Consider the following 21,452-nt stretch of genomic DNA (forward strand, 5'->3'; position numbering starts at 1 on the left):
AGCACCAACTTTGTTTTGGTAACAATATATAATTGTGAGATTCAATTTCCGATTGACTTTGTTGTCCCATCATAAGTTTTTACTTTCAAACGATATCACCGCAGCACAAATACTCATGACAGCACAGGTTTTCCTGAAAGCATGTTTGAAGCCTGTCTTTGCATTACAGGGTTGATATTATAGCCACAAACATGCAATGAATCCAGAGGATATACCATTTACGATTCATATCAACACATCAATAAACACTTCAGTTTAGTCAGAAAACTGGATTTATTAAAACCAACAAAACATGAAACAACATACAACAGAAACATGCATCACTGACCCTGTACAAGTCCCCGCCCCCACCTGGAGGCAGAGACCCGGGCCATGGTATCTCCCGGGAGGCCAACCTCACAGCTAGAGGTTGGCCTCCCTATAAGCGCCATGCATATGCGGGCCAGAAGGAGCAGCTAGGGTCTCTCCTCCAGTTATTAAATGACCCCAAAGGAGGCATTAGCCTTTGGAGAGATTGTCCAAGCCATGCCTTTCCATTTATTATTTCAATTTGAAAAGGCCAAATTAATTCCCCCCTCCCCCAAGGGGGTCCAGGCTGTGGGGTTCAGGACCCTCCCAGACGGGGACAAGGAGGTCCTGGACCCCTGTGCTAAAGAGCACGTAGTTCCACCGGCCATGTGGGATGCAGCCTTTGGACAGACCGTCTGGAAGTGTAGTGCTGAGGCAGCAGCAGTAGCAGCAGCATCTTCTGTATAAAAGAAAGATATTGGGAGTATTAAAAGACACGAAGCAGTTACCAACACACAAAGCACAGTTACCAACACACTGAACCACGCACAGTCACAATGGTCACTCATAGCAAGAGCTTAAAATTAACACCTGCCAACCCACCAGATGCAGGTAGAAAATAACTTTTGCGTGTAAGATTGTAAAGTCGCCAGCCAATTTGGCTGGTGATGAACGAAGCAAATATCATAGCGTGTTTGACTCAGCCGGCTACAGAGATGATGACAAGGTCTGTGTTGCCAGATCGGGCTGTTCTCCGCATAGGAATGTGGGCGGTTTTGTGTGTGGTTTGCTTGTCAACATAGCTATGAACGCTACGTAGTGACGCGTTATACAACCATTGGCTAAGTGTGGTGTGCTGAAACAGAACAGATGAACAGTCCTTGTGGCCCGCATATGCATAGCGCTTATAGGGAGGCCAACTGTGTGAGGTTGGCCTCCCGGGAGATACCAAGCTACGACAAACTGATTAGCATTGACCCGGGATATAATAATGTAAATAATGATTTAATGTCAGTAAAACAACAAAACTCGAAAAGGGGGGCGATGACTACTCCTCTCTTAAATTAATTTGGAGTAATTTTGCCCTTTCAAATGTAAATAATAAATGGAAAGGTATGGCTGGGACGGTCTTGCCAATGACTGCATCCCACATGGCCTGTGGAATGACGTGTTCATTGTCACTGGGGTCCAGGAACTCCTTCTCCCCGTCTAGGAGGGTCCTGTACCCCATGACCTGGACCCCCTTGTCTCCATTGATAACCTATAGGAAATTAATACACAAGTTTTTGATTGGACGCGCCTGTTGGATGCAGAGTAAAAAAAGAATGTGAACCACCCCACCCACCTCACCTGCTGCTGGTGTACATTTTAAGTGATCTGGCTATGAGTGACTATTGTGAAAAACATCTCACCAAATCATTGAATGGAAGGATAATGAAATTCATTGCCAACACCATTTAAAAATTGATTTGATGTTGAAGCCCTTATGTATAATATATATATATATATATATATATATATATATATATATATATATATATATATATATATATATATATATATATATATATATATATATATATATATATATCTCGTTAACATGTTTGGTAACTGCTTGATTTTAACCTTTTTGTGCGTGGTTCAGTGCTTCATGCCTTTTAATAATCCCAATATCTTTCTTTAATACATAAAATAGACCTCTTTCTCCCCGTCTGGGAGGGTCCTGAACGCTACGACCTGGACAAACAAGTGTGTCTTGTTGACTGGAGGAGAGACCCTAGCTGCATATGTGTAACTCTTATAGGGAGGCCAACCTCTAACTGTTTGAGGTTGGCCTCCCGGGAGATACCAAGTCCCGGGTCCATATATGGCGTGCTCAATGCCTCCTCATCCGAGATTTGCCACTCCTTCACCACGTGTCTTGTTGACTGGAGGAGAGACCCTAGCTGCTCCTTCTGGGCTGCATATGTGTAACTCTTATTGGGAGGCCAACCTGTAATGGTTTGAAGTTGCCTCCCCGGGAGATACCAAGCTACGACAGACCGATTAGCATTGACCCGGGACATACCAAGCCCCGGGTCAATGCTCTGCCTCCAGGTGGGCGGGGACTTGTACAGGGGCAGTGATGTAGCCGACTGTCTGATATCTTGTGAGCATCACTCTGATGTCCCCGTCATTGCCAATTCTTCAAATACAATGAATTTAGTTGCCCTTTTCCCATCCGACACCCCAGCGACGACGTTAGTATTTGTGGTGCCGGCCAATGCGTCCTTTGCTGTCATTCAATAACTGGAGGAGAGACCCTAGCTGCTCCTTCTGGCCCGCATATGCATAGCGCTTATAGGGATGCCAACTGCTAACTGTGTGAGGTTGGCCTCCCGGGAGATAACAAGTCCCGGGTCCATATATGGCGTGCTCAATGCCTCCTCATCTGAGATTTGCCACTCCTTCACCTTCTTCTGCTCTCTCAATATAACTACTTTGACGGTGATCGAGTGTAGCCTCTCATTGGTCCTCTTGTTGAAAGACATTTTCTGAAAATACAACCATTGGTCAAGTGTGGTGTGCTAAAACAGAACAGATGAACAGCGTGAAACAAACCTGAAAGTAGCCCAAGACACAAGTTATTTAGAGAAAAAAAGACTATGGAGATATTTGTTGGATTTTTAAAAAGACAACTCCAGTTGTGCAGGATGTTGGGAGGTGGGAGTAGGACACCCTGCTTTGCTGAATCAATCGTTATTACTGAGCGTAATAAATATTCAAATTCTCCAAAGTAACAATACCAATCAATACCTTCAGGAATTGCATTTCTAGGAGCATGCATCAGCCCATCAGTGAGACGGTGTGGCGTCTAAAGTGGCGCCCCACCCCACCCACCTCACCTGCTGCTGGTGTACATTTTAAGTGCTCTGGCTATGAGTGACCATTCTGAAAAACATCTCACCAAATCATTTAATGGATGGATAATGAAATTCATTGCCAACACCAATTTAATAATTGATTTGACGTTGAAGCCCTGATGTAAAGTATATATAGTTAATACGTTTGGTAACTGCTTGACTTTAACCTTTTTGTGCGTGGTTCAGTGCTTCATGCCTTTTAATAATCCCAATATCTTTCTTTAATAGACCTCCTTCTCCCCGTCTGGGAGGGTCCTGAACGCTACGACCTGGACAAACAAGCGTGTCTCGTTGCCTGGAGGAGAGACCCTAGCTGCTCCTTCTGGCCCGCATATGCATCGCGCTTATAGGGAGGCCAACCTCTAACTGTGCGAGGGTGGCCTCCCTCCAGAGTACCACTTCCACCTCTGTCTCCCCCTACAACAATAAAAGAGGCTACGTAGAAAGGGCTTATTTAATAGACAGTGATTTTAATTTTTACTTCACCTACTGAAAAGATATGCAATTTGCTATGGATAAAAGGAGCCATCAAAATGAGTAATTTAACAAAGTCACTACTTCCACCACGGTCCTCTGAGGCACTGACGTATTGACTGAAGTATAGATTTTTCTTTTCTAAACTTTATTCCAATATAGTTCACCTTTATCCAATACCATTGTAAGATGTGCAATGACTGATTTCAATGTAAGCTATAGAAAATAATGTCACAGAGAAAGTGGTTTTAGTATTTTGTGTTTGTGTTTTTATAGAATTGCTGCAACCATTATAAGAGAGGGTTTCTGCAAACTGTGTCAGTCATGGAGTTAAATTCAAATTAAATTATAACTTACTTCTTTGACCCAGCCCTGAACAGTCACCAGTGTAATGTCCTCGACCTCTACCATCTCTCGCAGAGGGACGAGCATTGACTCGCGACATATTAAGTCCCGAGCCTCTGCCTCCAGGTGGGCGGGGACTTCGACCGCGCCAGCGATATAGGCCACGGTCTGATGCCTTGTGAGCATCACTCTGATGTCCCCGTAGTTGCTCCACCCAAAATGTTTTATTCTGTATGAATTCCCCTCCTCTATTCCCTTTGCCAATTCCTCAAATAGTATGATTTCGTTGCCCTTTTCCCATCCGACACCCCAGCGACATGGTTTGTTAAGGTGGATGTCTTGTTAACATCGTTTTAACGTATCAATATCAAAAAGGGGTCCAGGACCTCCTAGTCCCCCGTCTGGGAGGGTCCTGAACCAACTGAAAACGAATCCGGTACGAAACTAAAACTGTGAATCGGAAAAAAGTATAAATGATATCGAAATTCTGTTTAGATATTATTGAAGCCGTCTGGTCAACCTTTGACACAGGCGGAGGCAGCTCCTTTACAACGCTGGGAGAGAAGACAAGACAGACCTAGGCAAAATGTCCCCTTTTGCAAGATTTGCTATTAGACATTCTTTAACATCCTCTTTTTTCTTTTCAGTTCATGAAATGCCCGTCATTTTGTAATAATTTAGCCTTAGTAAATCGTTCCAGTAACTCCTCAGAAGGAGCTTCAAAAAACATTTATATGCAAGCCATGACTCAGCCTGAACAGCTTAATGAACCAGTGCATAATGTATATGGGCACAAGAGCGCAGACCAAGTGACACCTCCGCTGGGCACTAGAGGTACATGACCACCTCGCAGACGGTGCGTTCCCTCTAGCTGACTACCTATACCAAAATCTATCTTACTAAGCTCAACCCTAGTCTTCATGTGGCTACTGGCAGCGGGTATTTATGCACTGAAGCCCATGGGGTGGAAAAGAAGACCAGCACGCTGGCGCCTCCCCCCAAGCCCATGGATGTGCCCCCGAGACAACTGCTGCTAACCGCGGTCACCACAACACTACTGGCAGCGCTCAGCAACACCCAAAGGGATGAAGCCGTAAACCTACAGGGAAGCCCCGCAATTTTGAGCGCACAACGGTGAGTCCAAGTGCTGCGTCTTGCCCCAAGCTACATAAAAAGCACAAATTAACACTATGTGAAGGCTGTGCAAAACAAAAAAAAAATGCTCCCCTCTCTCGTCCAGACACCAAACAGAACAAAATAGACCAAGTTTAACAATTATATTTAAACTTAACAAGTGTCTCCACGAATGCCAATCAAGGGTTTAACACCACGCACATTGGTGCACGCTACTAGTCTGTTAGCCATCAGAATTCCTGAGAGGAGAGAAAGACGGGGCGGAGCAGAGATGCCCCAAGTTACACAAAGACAGTCAGAGGGCCGTCACACATCTGACACCCCATCAATTATATTGGTATCCATATATGGCGTGCTCATTATCAAAAGGGGTCCAATATCTAAACAAAATTTCGTTTAGATATTAGTGAAGATACAAATGTGTCGATATTTTTAATGGTTTGAACGATGGAGAACGGTTGAAATTTTTTTAATTATGTTATTAAAAGATATCAAGATGTGCAGTAAGCATAAGAAAATAAGTAAACCTCGTGTTATTTCAGTATATTGATTGACATTGGCATTGTCCTGACAAGATATTTGGTAGACGTGTAGTGCATATACCCCTCTGTGATCATCCGAAAAATGATAGATTACATTTTTAGATCCTCACTTTACTAATATAAAAAATATCAAATATCTAAATACCTATTCTATGACTTCTAAACTGAAACGGAAGTGAGACAGCAGATGACCCAACATAGGTTTTAAGAGTCAGAAAGTGGTGTTTTCTCCAAAAGGCTAAGATAGGTAATTAGTGAGCTAGCTAGGGCTGGTTATTTACCTCTTGCTGGTGAAAGTGGGAGAGGAGAGCTCCATCCTGGGGTCCCAGCCTTTCAGCTTGCTGTGACACACACACACACACACACACACACACACACTTTAGTTAATATGCTTATCATCCGACTCCTGTAGTTTGACTGAATTGAGGCCTTGATGGCCCTTTCTGGGCCTCCCTCTCCAGCGACATTGGTGGTTGATTCCAATACTTTTTCAGCTGGGAGACAAACAACTATATTGATAGATACATAAATACATATGTACTTCATTCATCACCGAGGGGAAACGGCATTATAGCAGCTCAAATATTTTTTTTTTATAAAGTATTGTTTTTTATAATAAAATCTATAAGTGCAAAATGTACTTCTGAATTCATGTTATCTGACTTAAGACTACCCTGCCCCACTTCTAAAAGTGAGTGGAACCGGTGGCGTGTGTGTGCGTGTGTGTGTGGGGGGGGGTTACCTGAGTAGAACAGCTGGGTGTCCTAGAAGGAGATGGCTGTGATCCAGGCCTCAGAGCCTTCCACTGGGCCGTGGTCTCTAGCCCCGGCGCCGTCAACGAGAGAACACTGACACAACCGTTGGAGTCTCTACACACCACACGCATGTCACTGCTGTGGAGTCGGGGTGGGGACAGACCAGTCAGAACATCATCCATCACACACATGAACACAGAAACTGATGAACACAATCCTCTTTCACCCCCACCCACACTATGAAGAGCTGTTGTGGTAACAATCAATTATTACTGACAGAAATAGATACTCAAAATCTAGGTACAAGTCGAGAGATATGTCAGAAATTCTTAGTGTGTGACTGCTCACACTATTTAGAAAACGCACGAAAAAAGATTTGCTGATGTATTGGTGGTTTGTAATCATTCATTCTGTACCTGATAAAGCCATGAGTCTGAATGGTGTTCAATTCAGTGGATGGTGGGACAACGGTGTAAAGTTCAGCTGAAGAATGTGCATCAGCTCCTGTGGTGAGTGGTCCGGTGGCCTCCTGGATGCAACAGGAAGCATCCGTGTTGAGTGACCCTCAAAGCAGCATTTGATGCAAGCAAGATCTGTCTGTGATAAGTGTAAAATACGAATACAATTAAACAGTCCATCACTAACAGGACAACTAACTCATACATTCAAGAAAGCTACACTGCTCAGTTATTGTCGTTTTAAAAAGGGGACTGACGGATTGTGTCAGACATACAACCAAGCTACCTGTTCAGAACGACTATACGTTATTATCATGTCAGCATTGATCTGAACGAGCACGCGATACAGCGGCTCGTGCCGTGACAGCCTTTAAATACCAGCCCAGACGTCATGAGCATCATTCCACAGAAGAAAAGACAGATAGAAGACGACAGATAAAGTAAGTGACATATATTAACCTGTCTTTATACAGTTTATTTCGATAATCTACTTTAAAAACACTCGAAAGTATAATCATTTATATAATAAAACCAAACGAAAAGTAAATGTTGTGAACGGCGGCGGAACATTCGAACATAAAATCAGTAGGCCAAAGTTTGCGCAGTCACGACGTCAGATTAGTTTACCCGTAAAAAGAAAAAAACAAGAGCAATGTCTGAGAAGAAAAAAAGTACAACCTAAAGTTCAAGCCGTCAGTGGTCAAGTTTGCTGAACAAAGTGTTAAACTTCAATAATTGTTCGTAGTCAATTTATAAAGTCCATTTATTTAAGCTCTCAACAGCATAACCATATCACATCGGCGGGAAAACACGGCACGCGCAAAGCCTATCCATGGAAACACCATCCTCTTTCACCCCCAACCACACTATGAAGAATCGTTGCGGTAACAACCAATTATTACTGAGAGAAATAGATATTCAAATTCTAGGTACAAGTCGAGAGATATGTCAAAGGTTCTTAGTTTGTGTTCACTGCTCAATTTATAAGGTCCATTTATTTAAGCTCTCAACAGCATAACCATACCACATCGGCGGGAAAACACGGCACGCGCAAAGCCTATCCATGGAAACACCATCCTCTTTCACACCCAACCACACTATGAAGAGTCGTTGCGGTAACAACCAATTGTTACTGAGAGAAATAGATATTCAAATTCTAGGTACAAGTCGAGAGACAGGTCAGAAGTTCTTAGTTTGTGCTCACTGCTCAATTTATAAAGTCCATTTATTTAAGCTCTCAACAGCATAACCATACCACATCGGCGGGAAAAGACGGCACGCGCAAAGTCCATCCATGGCATCTGCAGACCACAGCCAGTCTGCTGTCGTCATAGCGGTTACGTCTTTGTGACCAAACGCAGTTATAGGCCTACCACTCGGCCACCGGACAGTTTGCGCGCATTCTTTGAATAATGCGCGGGTTATTGGTTAATGTTAATACATGTACGGTAATATTCATACTGGTTCAAATAATAAATGTGATGGTATTCCCTATCTTTGCTGAGCAAGAATTTTCAGCGATTGAAACAAATAAAGTAACCCTGGCTATTAATTTAAGTTTGACGGTAATGGTCATAAATGAACACCTTAAATGGAGTAGAAAAAACATTTGTGTATTTAAAAATAATAATAATTAAATAATTAAAATATATATATATATATATCTTACCTTAGTTATCTTTGCGGAATGCGCCACATGCTATGCTCCGTTAGCGTCTGCCTCGTGGACGGGGGAGGTCTAACTGGCCTACTTCAACGGAGCTAGTCTTATCTATGCTAATGTTAACAGTAGCCTTTACCAACCGTTGTTTGGAATTGTAAGCACAGAGCGAATAAACTAACTTCAGGAGTCACTTAAAATACTGAACACAGCTGCTTGCGATGGACGTTAAAAGGGCCGTTGGATAAGACCGTCGTGCTCCCATGCAGCATGCACGCACTGTCTGCAGCAGTAACTCCGGAACTTCTGTAACAGCATCATTTCACCTCTTAAATAGACGCGAAAAGAGGGGGGCGCCCTCTGTTGGCAGGAGGGGACAACAACGTGATATCTTTATTATCTGGGTCGTTCTTTAACTTTATATGCTACTAGGGTGTGCTTTTACTTATTTAATCTTAGCTTGAATATTAAACTTGCCTCTAAAAACTGTTTTTTTTCTCTTGTATGTATTTTCAGAAAATGGCTTTCAACAAAAGAACAGAGAAGCTGTACACCGACACCTTCAAAGTGGTGATTCTGCGAGAGACGATAAAGGTGAAGGAGTGGAACATCTCAGAGGAGGAGGCATTGGCCGTCACCACACTGACCAACTATGCCGCTGGGGTGTCTGATGGGAAGAGGGCAACTAAATTTATAATGTTTGAGGAATTGGCTAAGGGGATAGAGGAGGGGAAGTCTTACAGGATAAAAAATTTTGGGTGGAGCAGTTACGGGGATATTAGAAGTAGAACAATGCTGACAAGGCATCAGACCGTGGCCTACATTGCTGCCCCGGTCCAAGTCCCCGCCCACCTGGAGGCAGAGGCTCGGGGCTTAATATGTCCCGAGTCAATGCTCGTCCCTCTGCGGGAGATGGCAGAGGTCGAGGAGACGACGCTGCTGACTGTTCAGGGCTGGGTCAAAGAAGTAAGTTATAATTTAATTTGAATTAAATTATAATTAAAAATGTTGAATTATAATTCAAATTTAACCCCTTGACTGGCACAGTTTGCAGAAACCCTCTCTTATAATGGTTGCAGCAGTTCTATAAAAACACAAACACAAAATACTAAAACCTCTTTCTCTGTGACATTATTTTCTATAGCTTACATTGGAATCAGTCATTAAACATCTTACAATGGTATTGGATAAAGGTGACCTATATTGGAATAAAGTTTAGAAAAGAAAAATCTATACTTAAAAATCATACCGCTTATCATGCATGAAACTTTGTTTTACTGTCATCGCTCAGATAGAAAGCTATCCGAGTTGTGTGGTAGTAATGCCATTTTCCCATTTCTCATTTAGCTAGGTGCGTTCCACCCGCAAACAGCGGCCGGTGGCCCGCCAGTGCCTCGAAGGGCCGTGGTGGTGAAAGATGTAAGGAATTGATCATACAGTGTGCTCAGTAGTCACTTTGTTAAATTACTCATTTTGATAGCTCCTTTTATACAATTGCATATCTTTTCAGCAGGTGAAGTAAAAGTTCAAATCAGTGTCGGCCTTAAATAAGCACTGCTTACGTAGCCTGTTTTATTGTGGTAGGGGGATACAGAGGTGGAATTGCTACTCTGGAGGGAGGCCAACCTCACACCGTTAGAGGTTGGCCTCCTTATAAGAGTGACCCATCTGCGGGCGAAAAGGAGCAACTGGGGACTGAGCCTCCACTCGTCAGGGCACACTTCAGTGGAAGTGAGTAAATGACAATAGGCTATACATTGTATTGATTGTAAAGCATTTAGGTGTAACTTTTTTACTCTGCATCCAACAGGCGCGTCCAAGCAAAAACTAATATATTAATTTCCTGTAGGTTATCAATGGAGACAAGGAGGTCCAGGTCATGGGGTACAGGACCCTCCCAGACGGTGACATGGAGGTCCTGGACCCCATGGACAACGAACATGTCGTTCCACAGGCCATGTGGGATGCAGTGATTGGAGAGACCGTCCCAGCCATACCTTTCAATTTATTATTTACTTTTGAAAGGGCAAAATTACTCCTAATTAATTTAAGAGAGGAGTAGTCATCGCCCTCCCCCCCCCCCCCCCCCCCGTTCGAGTTTTGTTATTGGTTAAGGACATTAAATCATTATTTCAGTTTGTCGTTGTTGTCCCATCATCATTTTTACTTTCAAATGACGTCACCGCAGCACGAATACTCATGACAGCCCAGGTTTTCCAGATTATTATTGTTTCGAAGCCTGTCTTTGCATTACAGGGTTGATGTTACGATATGATATCACAGACATTACGTAGTAATACATCCAGGATAACCAAAAAGATAAAATATATAAATAAATAACTTAGGCCGCAGACATTTAATGCAAGCTACCAGCTTCATCATACATATGGCTCGTCATACTTCCCAAAGAATTTCATTGAAAGCTCAAACGGTTTCAAATCTCCTTCAACATCCATTGTACCATTTACGAATCAAATCAACACATCGATAAACAGTTGCGTTTAGTCAGAAAACAATGAAATAATCTGCGACAGAGATTATGGATTTATTATTTATTAAGCAGGACAGTGATTTTCAACCAGTGTGCCGTGCCGCGAGAGATCGTCAGGTGTGCCGTGGGGAATTTTCTAATATCACCTAATTAACCATTGTCGGGTGTCTGTGCTGTAATAAAGTATCGCAGATAATGTTCCCTAATTTTCGGACTGTAAACCGCGCCTTTTTTCCCATTTTTCGATTCTGAGGCTTATATAACGGTGCAGCTGATCAATGGATTCTTAAAGCTAACTCTTTATAAATCACAAAAACAACTCATATGAATTGATCCTCTTCAGTCTTACTTTGTACTTGAGGCCTTTTTCGGGAATCTGTTGAAAAGCGGGAGCACTCGAAGGTCTCTTAAAAAATCGCCTGACATCCATGGCTAATTAATGACAGGTAGGCAGGCATGATAATCCACAACGCGTAGGGCCATGTGTTTACATACTTCCTGTTTACATATTTTCCTGGATCCGGATTGGTGTTGCCGCCGCAGCCGCAAGGCACTGATTGGAGGGTCACAGACCATAATAGCATAGGCCTATAACAGCGCAGATGAAAATGATTCAGATTACAGCGTTCATTTGTTCAACCATATGCAACTTTGTTTTAGGTGTTTTAAAATGATACCAAATTTATTTCCGATTATTCCAACGGCAGAATACAAGGCACAGGGAACTTTGAGGTTCGTAAACGCTATTTAGAGGTGCGTAAACGCTATTTCCTTAATTCCAGAGGTGCGTAAACGGTGTTTACGTGCGTTTACCCTCCACTACAGCCCTGGTAACAATCAATTATTACTGAGAGAAATATAAATTCAAATTCTAGGTACAAGTCGAGAGATATGTCAGAAGTTCATGAAGACTCTCAAAGCAGCATTTGATGCAACCAGTCTTTTTGTACATGTCAAATACGCATACAATTAAACACTCTATAACTCTGTTACTCATACATTCAAGAAGGCTACACTGCTCGATTATTGTCGTTTTAAAAGGCTACTGACAGATTGTGTCAGACATACAACCAACCTACCTGTTCAGACCGATATATAGGCCTATAGGCTACGTTATTATCATGTCAGCGTTGATCTGAAGGAGCACGCGATACAGCGGCTCGTGGCGTGACAGCCTTTAAATACCAGCCCAGACGACACGAGCGTCATTCCACAGATGAAGACAGTCGGGTAAGTCACATATAATTATATGAACCTGTCTTTATACAGTTTATTTCGATAATCTTCTTTAAAAACACTGGAAAGTATTTAATTGATATATTAAAACCAAACGAAAATGATATTGGCGAATTAAATGTTGTGAACAGCGGCAGAACATTCGAAAATAAAAGCGGTTAGCCAAAGTTTGCGCAGTCACTGCGTCACATTAGTTACCGTAACCCGTTCAATGGAAAGCAGAGTCCCAAATATACGCTAAGTCCCTTTTACTGGCCGCTTTGGCTACCCGTTAGGCAAATGTATAAGACTTGTCTCAAATAACATTGGTCTCAAATCTTAAAGAAGACGTTTCGTCTAGAAGATGACGACGATAACGCAGCAATAAACGGAATGCAACCGCCTTTGTTCTTAAACGAGAACAAGATTGAAGCGCGAGCGAACGTAAAAATGCCACTGAGAAAAAAGTAGGCCTACAACCTGAAATTCAAGCGGTCAGTTGTTAAACAAAATGTTAAACTTCAATAATTGTTGGTAGTCAAGTTATATAGGCCATTTAATTAATCTCTCAACAGCGTAAGCATACCACATTGTAAACCATACCACATTGGCGGGAAAACACATCGGCGGGAAAACACGGCATACGCCATGGATTCAGCCTCGTACGCGCTCGCGTGTGTGTGTGTGTGTGTGTTTAACTCTTTCTCTCTTTCTAGTAGTTTCATGTCGTTTATATGTTCAATTTAAAAGAAAAGATAAACCTAGTCTAATATGTTGTTTCATCTTCTAGAGACCATCCAGAGAACTCATTGCTTCGGTTTGATTGGTGAGTAAAAGCAAATCTGAACTCCGTTACTCAGATGCCTGTGTCTGGCTATGTTTATAACTAGCAGTGTTAGCCTTTAGTCAACATTAAGGCGAGTATAAGGTGAATAGACCCATAGATACATATATAGAACACTAGATGTCTCGAACGTCACCACTGGCGGCCAGCTTACCACAGTCAGCTGCTCACCCATAACATTGCGTTGGAAGTGGTACACTTTTTAAATAACCATAACTTGCTGCATTTTTATAAACGCCAGAGATGTAGTTATGACACATTGTATTTGTTAATGACCCTGCATACTTTAATGACACTGCAAACCGTTTGTAAATCTGTTGAAAATTGAGCAAGTTATGGTTCTCTCTCTCTCTCTCTCTCTCTCTCTCTCTCTCTCTCTCTCTCTCTCTCTCTCTCTCTCTCTCTCTCTCTCTCTCTCTCTCTCTCTCTCTCTCTCTCTCTCTCTCTCTCTCTCTCTCTCTCTCTCGCTCTCTCTCTCCTATATATTAATAGCCTAATAATATATAATTATCTGGGGCTCATTAATATAGGCTAATATTAAGCACAGAGGAACCATTTGTATTGCAGTCCCTCTATTATATACTGGGCAGTGTTTGTAACTGACATTAGTTAACAGATTATTTTCTTGTGTGTATGTCTGCCTTTTATCATTATAACTAAGTACTGTGTATACCAGCCAATGTTGACAGAGACATGCTGAGCAGATTCATGCAATTAATTTAATTAAGTTAATGTTTGTTTTCTTTTCTTTCCGGTTTAAACACTGTACATGAACAAAGAAGACGTCTATTGGCCCTGCAGCCTGCTGTTTTTTTTACCATCCAAACCCCCCTACCCCATCTTTCTCGCTACCCCCAAACCCCATCTCCTCTTATGGCGTTTTTGATGTCTCTTTTTTGAGACCGCTCAGTAAAACGGCTTGCCTATCCTCTACCTGTCTCTACCCTATTTCCCTCTAACTTATTTACCGCTATCATTACGGCATTCTCATTTCTAAAGTACTTGAAATGAACAAAAAAACCGAACTAAAAAAACCCTGAGCCAATGAAAAACCCAGAGCCATTGAAAAAAACCCAGAAACTTGAAAAAAAAAAAAAAATCTTTCTTTTTGAAATAGAAAGTACCATCTCACTACAAACTGGTTTGTTTTGAGAAATCTCCTCCTGTACCTATTGTCACACTCTGTACCTACTGTCACACTCACTGTAGTTCACGCTGAAGAGATGCCAAAGAAAAGCAAAAGATCCCAAGCGGCTAAAGTAAGGTGGAGTAAGTCTGGTGAGTTTCCGCTCAAAACACAAGCTGAACATGTCCAGAATTGTGATCCTGACAGCAACAGAGAAGTACATTTTCCTGACCATTCTCATGCTAATGTGACATGTGTGTTAGCATCCTACAGTCAGAGCCATCATAGATATATTGATTCAAAAAACAGTCAGTGCACCTGTAACTCTGTGACATTTCTAGCTTTCCTGCACGAGTTACATCACCTGCAAAGCGCAGACCTTGATCAGATTTTGGATCGCGGCCATGCAATGTATGCCCTTACACTGGGACAGTTATGTGTCGATGGAACAATGGTGCATGGACACTTGAATATACAGGAACTCCCTGAGATTGTTTTTGGCCAAAGACAGCAGCATGTGCTGACAAAGTGTAACTCAATGTATGGAACGTTTGTATCTTCTCCTGAAGTAGGCGAATACCTCAACCTTGCAGCGAGACTTCAGTGCTTGACCTCTGACGTGAACTCCGCTCTGCTGGTAATGACCTCTCAGTGCATCGCTGTTTTCCGAGACCGGCATGGAAGGTATGGCTATTTTGACCCACACACTAGACGACCTGATGGACTTCCCTCTGGCCCAGATGTACCCGGCACAGCTGTCATGTTGACTTTCACGCATTTAAATGACCTGGTAAAAAAGTTGATCGCAAGCTTTACTATGTTAGGCTCCAGCCCTTATGCACCATATGAGCTCGTTCCTGTGCTTTTTAACAGTGAGGATGAATTCTCTGTGGATGGAGTTTTGGCAAATGTAGACTCTAATGCAGATACTACTGAGTGCTCTCCCTGTGATGACATATCAGACGCAATTGAACTCATGCACGTTTGTAGCGGTGAAGTTACGGTGGAATGCGATACATCTGACAAACCCCAACAGATGCCAAATCTATCAAAATATTCAAAAGAAAAAAGGCTACGGTTCGAAAAAAGACTAAAGGCTTTGGAGGTGACGAAAGCTAAACATAGCAAAAATGTTGAAACTGCAAAACAAAAAAAATATAGAAAAGAGAGGGAAAGGTATGCTAAAGATAAATATGTCGACAAAAAGAGATCCTGTGAAACCAACAGTTACAGAAAAAAAAAGATGTCCTACATAGCCACTCGCTATCAAAGAGACTCTAACTATAAGCAGAGGCAGAGGTCATATATCAGAAACCGTTACAGGCAAGACAAAAGCTTTAACCAGAGGCAGAGGTCAAATATCAGAAACCGTTACTGGCAAGACAAAAGCTTTAACCAGAGGCGGAGGTCATATATCAGAAACCGTTACAGGCAAGACAAAAGCTTTAATCAGAGGCAGAGGTCATATATGAGAAACCGTTACAGGCAAGACAAAAGCTTTAATCAGAGGCAGAGGTCATACACCAACACCCGCTATCGCTTAAATGCTCATTTCAGGCAAACCCGAAAGTCTTATATTACCAATCGTTATGCAAACGACCCTGCATTCAGATCCAAACAGAAAGAAACGATGAGACGACGCATGCGCGATAAATACAGTAACAACCATTCGTTTGGCATGACTTACAACATGTATTGTGCAATGAAAATAAGACAAAAGTACAGAAACGTAATCAGAAGACCCAACCAAATGGATGACAGTCGGCCGAACCAAATGGATAACAATGTGATCAAGGATGCTATTGAGGTTTTTCGATCCAACATCAAAAATGGGCCAACCTTTGCGTGTACAGTTTGCCACCGTGCGTTGTTTGCAAATCAAGTGCGATACTGCGATAGGTCAAAGTATACTCAGAACACAGATGTTGTTGAAACCTGCCTTACAGGGAAGTTTGTTCACGTTTGTAACGATTCTTGTGAAAATCCAGAGCAGTGCAATGTACCAAATGAGAGAAAGAGAGAGTGGATCTGTCACTGTTGTCACGAACATCTTAAAAATGGCCGCATGCCACAACTCGCCATCGCAAATAATTTACAGCTCGCAGATATTCCACCTGAACTGTGTGACTTAAACATATTGGAGAGACATCTCATTAGCAAATACATCACGTTTGCCAAAATAATCCCGCTTCCCAAAGGTCAACAACGAGCCATTCATGGCAATGTAATATGCGTCCCATCAGAAGTGCAGGAAACAGTCAATGCCTTGCCCAGACTTAGAAGTGAATCTCAAGTCTTGAGGGTGAAGCTAAAGAGACGTTTGTGTTATAAAGGTCATCAGCTATTCCAAACTGTAACCTGGACTAAACTAGTGAGGGCTTTGCTTAAGCTTAAAGAGGTCCATCCACAGTACAACGACATAACCATCAGAGATGAGGCTGAATTATGCGATCCAACTCTAGATGAGGACGAAGAGACTGAAAACATAGATGACACGGATTTTAATGCTGAAGATATGATGGAAATCGACAGCTTTGAGAACGGTGCACTTTGCGAGGCAGAACCTGAAAACAATGAACAGGCTATTGATTCAATTGAATTAAGTCAGCAGTCAAACGGCATTCAACAGGAGGGTGATGAACCTAATGGCGGCATTGCTCTCGAGTCATGTCTGCAGCCGACTGACATTTCAGAGGAAATTTTGAGCTTTAGCGAAGGAATATATTCGGTTGCGCCCGCTGAAGGAAACAAACCAGTAAGCTTTTTCAAAACTCCTAACCTTGAGGCGATGGCTTTCCCCGTTCAGTTTCCGACGAGCAAAAACACAATCGATGAAGAGCGTCCGAAGAAATTAACTCCCTGCAGTTATTTCAAAAGTAGACTGAGCTGCATCGATGACCGTTTTGCAAGAGATACAAACTATTTGTTCTTTGCACAGTTTGTACAAGAAATATATCAGGCCACCTCCAGCATGTCAATACAATTGCGCAAAGGAAAACCGTATACCCGCGACGGTCGCAAAATAAACAATGCAATGTTGCAAGACAAACACGAGGTTGAAAAACTGGTACGTAACAAAGACGCAATTCGATTCATGAAAGTTTTGCGAGGCAGCCCCGCCTACTGGCAACAAACTACCAAAGACTTGTTTGCGATGATAAGGCAATGTGGAACGCCGACTTTCTTTTGTACATTTTCTGCAGCCGAAATGCGCTGGAAAGAAATAATTACCGCTATTAAAACTCAACAAGGCGAACAAGTGAATTTCGATGAGCTCGACTGGTCGTCCAAATGCGATATTTTGCGAAGTAATCCTGTGACAACGATGCGCATGTTTGACAAACGCGTTGAAGCGCTGTTCAGAGATTTGATCATGTCACCTGCACAACCCATCGGCAAAGTCGTTGATTACTTTTACCGTTTAGAATTTCAGCACAGAGGTTCCCCTCACATACATTGTCTCATTTGGATAGAAGGAGCGCCAGTGTTTGAGGAGGACTCGGATAAGACGGTTTGCGATTTCATTTCCAAATACATCACCGCCGAGATGCCTGATCCCAACACGCAACCTGAACTTCACAAAAAAGTTAGCGGGGTTCAAATGCACAGCAAGACACACTCAAAGACGTGTATTAAATATCTCGGTGCCAACTGCCGTTTTGGATTTCCGAAATTACCTTCCCCCGAGACGATGATAGTAAGATCTGAAGAATGTGACGGTGAAGATGAAAGAACGTCGGTGGCGACAAGAAAGCTCACAGCACTAAACCGGTTGCTTAACAATCCCGAGAGCGAATCTCTGAGTTTAGAGCAGATATTGTCCTTGTGCGATCTTACAGTTGACCAATACCAGGATTGTCTCCGTGTTAAGGCAAAAAAAAGTGAGGTGGTACTAAAGCGTGATCCCAAAGAAGCTTACGTAAACGGCTATAATCCAACACTGCTCTTGGCGTGGGACGCAAACATGGATATACAGTATATTCTAAACCCGTACTCTTGCATTGCCTATATCTGCAGCTACATCAGCAAGGCCGAGCACGGTTTAAGCGAATACCTTAAGACCATGATTGAGAACTCAAATCATGAAAATCTCAATGAAAGTGACGAGATGAAACAAGTGATGCAGGCGTACTCCAAAAAAAGAGAGGTCAGTGCTCAAGAGTGCGTCGCTCGTGCATGTAGTCTGAACATGAAACGGTGTTCCCGCAGCGTGATATTTGTACAGACCGATGACAACCCGCTGAAAATGAGTTATCCCATGTCGCACCTAGAGAACAAAACACCAGACTCTGTTAATGTGTGGATGACAGGCTTACCCGACAAGTACAAATCGAGACCAGAATCGCCAGAGTTTGAGTCAATGTGTTTGGCTGATTTCGCTGCCACTTGTAGAATTGTCTATGGCAAACAGGCCCAAGGTGCAAAAGCTATTCCCCTGCTCAATGAAATGGGATTCGTTCAGAAGAGAACAAAGGATAAGCCCGCTGTCATCAAGTATTACCATGTCTCGCAGGAAAAGAAACCTGAGCAATTTCACGGCACATTGCTAAAGCTTTACCTGCCTTATCGCTCAGAGACACAGCTCAAGTCCATAAACTTCCCCACTTACAAGTCCTTCCATGACCATGCAGGCGTTCAGCTACCTGGTTCAGAGTACGCCGAGCTAGTGTCTGACATTGTGAAACGAAACCGAGAGAAATATGAGAAACACAGGGAAGACATCGATAGTGCCATCGCAGAGTACGAACAGAATGGTTGCATAAGAAACGAATGGTGTAATCTGGCTCCTGAATGTGAACTGCAAAGGTTAGAGTGCATTGAAGAACTTGACGCGAGACCAGCCGATGAGGATAACGTCCAAGAGAATGTGCCAGACTACAACCTTAGGTCAGAAAATAGACCAGAAGGTGCCATCATGAGTGAAGCCCCTGAGATGGATCCGACAGTGTTGAAAGAAATGTATCGAAGCTTAAACCAAAAGCAGGCGTCTGTTTTCTATGCCGTCAGATACTGGTGCATAAAGCGTGTCTGTGGTTCAAATGAAGAACGGTTCTTCTATTATATCAATGGCGGTGCAGGAACAGGCAAGTCCCACCTCATCAAATGCATCCACGCAGAAGGATCCAAAATATTGTCTCGACTTCCCCGTAACGCAGAAGAAGCCGACATTTCCAAACCTTCCGTACTCCTCACGGCTTTCACTGGTACTGCGGCGTTCAACATATCCGGCGTGACATTGCATAGTCTCTTCAAGCTACCGAGAAATTTAAAGCCTCCTTTCCAAGGCCTTGGCAATAAACTAGACGAAGTCAGGGCAGATCTTTCAAATGCTGAGATACTAGTCATTGATGAAGTATCTATGGTCTCAAAGTATCTGTTTGCCTACGTAGACATGCGATTGAAACAAATTAAGGGAAATCAAAGACCTTTTGGTGGAATGTCAGTTCTCGCCGTCAGAGATTTTTATCAACTTCCCCCGGTCAGACAGTCGAAACCGCTGTGCGTGTACGATCCCACTCGAATCGACCTCTGGCGTGACCAATTTCAGATAATCACATTGACGGAGATCATGCGCCAGAAAGACGATGTCGCTTTTGCCGAGACGCTAAACCGCATCCGCGTCAAAGAGAAAGATGATGTATTGTCAGGACAGGACAAAGCTTTGCTCTCACAGGCTGTCACGATTCCAGCACTCTGTCCAAAAGACATACTGCATATTTTTGCCACAAACAAACAGGTTGATGCCCATAATTCAACAACGCTAGCGCTGTTTCACTCGGACATCATGAAGATAGATGCCCACGACTATAAGAAAGATCCCAAAACTGGAAGAATGGCAAAACAAGCTACACCTTTTCACGGGAACAACCGAGAGCTCGCTGACTCATTGAAACTTGCCATTGGTGCACGCGTCATGCTTACCAGAAACGTCAATGTTCAGTCTGGTCTGTGCAACGGAACTTTTGCGTGTATTGCGGAAATAGTGATCAGTGACGACGGTCCACATGTCAGTAAACTCGGTCTAGAACTGGATGTGTCGAGAAATCCCAACAATGTAAGTGCAGCTGACAATATTGTGTACATTGAGAGAGACGAAGAGAATCTGAAGCAAAGGGGAGTGGTTCGCAGACAGTTTCCTCTAAAACTTGCGTTTGCGTGTACAATACACAAGGTTCAAGGTATGACCAAATCCTCAGCAGCAGTATCGCTAAAACACATCTTTGAACCCGGCATGGCCTATGTGGCTCTCAGCAGAGTAACTTCCCTCAGTGGACTACATATTCTCGATTTGGATGAGAAAAAAATATATGCCAATCCAGAAGTTCACACAGGTCTTGCGAGCATGACAGAAGCTTCACTTCAGCACATTATGCCTCTATTTCATATCTCGGCGACATTAAACCGACAGGACGTTCTCACCGTCATCCATCATAACACCGAAGGACTACCGGCTCGCGTCGCTGACATCAAAAGTCATCATGAACTTTGTCTCGCAGACGTCCTCTGTCTAACAGAAACTCACCTGCAAGGATCTTTTGTTTCCGAAAGTATCCACTTGGAAGGTTACACATTGTTTCACCGTAATAGGAATGTCTCTTACACAAACTGCCCTCACATTTCAAACAAAAATGGTGGCGGAGTTGCTATTTATGTGAGAAACCACATCCGAGTCAGTGAAAAACGCTACATACAGAACGCTACAGATATCGAGTTTACCGTCATTAAACTAGAAGCCCCGTTCATTGCGCTGATTGCTGCCGTCTACAGGCCTCCGAGCTACAGTGTGCACTTATTTCTAAAAAATTTGCAAAGCCTTTTAGATTCACTCGAAGTCATGGATCATCACCCAATCATAGTGTGCGGAGACTTCAATGAAAATCTGTTGTCCGGTGCAAACAAGCCGATTTATGAACTGTTTCGTGCTAAAGGTTACGCGCAACTTATCACCGCTGCTACCACGGATAAAAATACACTGTTGGACAGCATTTACATCTCCCGACCGCAGCGATGTCTCCATTCTGGTGTCCTACAATCGTATTACAGCTACCACAATCCTGTTTACTGTACACTAACATCAGAAAATGTATAAATATCAATTAAGTGTCAAACAACAAAGCATTGTGAAATGCATTGATCGTTGCAAATTGAGTTCATGAGATAAAACAGATTAAAGTTAAAGTTAACAGTTATTCATTTTTTCTCAAAATATCACTCAA

At 42.8% G+C, this 21,452-nt stretch overlaps 1 protein-coding gene and 1 long non-coding RNA gene across 2 annotated transcripts; one reads left to right on the forward strand and one right to left on the reverse strand.

Moving 5' to 3' along the window:
* Positions 1-254: 254 nt before the first annotated feature.
* On the reverse strand, positions 255-9,530 carry LOC115559265 (uncharacterized). The gene is made up of 5 exons (XR_003979468.1): positions 8,569-9,530; positions 6,858-7,038; positions 6,429-6,579; positions 5,968-6,027; positions 255-748 (listed from the first exon to the last, which is right to left on the reverse strand). It is a non-coding gene; the product is annotated as an uncharacterized LOC115559265 (long non-coding RNA).
* Positions 9,531-14,428: 4,898 nt separating this feature from the next.
* LOC115558274 (uncharacterized) lies at positions 14,429-20,747 on the forward strand. Its single transcript, XM_030376222.1, has 4 exons — positions 14,429-15,696; positions 15,751-16,042; positions 18,461-19,122; positions 20,645-20,747. Exons 1-4 carry the CDS (start codon positions 14,645-14,647, stop codon positions 20,745-20,747), a joined length of 2,109 nt encoding a protein of 702 aa, XP_030232082.1. The 5' UTR covers positions 14,429-14,644.
* The last annotated feature ends 705 nt before the right edge of the window (positions 20,748-21,452 follow it).

This window comes from Gadus morhua, chromosome 14 (genome assembly GCF_902167405.1).
Source record: "Gadus morhua chromosome 14, gadMor3.0, whole genome shotgun sequence".
Lineage (NCBI taxonomy): Eukaryota > Metazoa > Chordata > Actinopteri > Gadiformes > Gadidae > Gadus > Gadus morhua.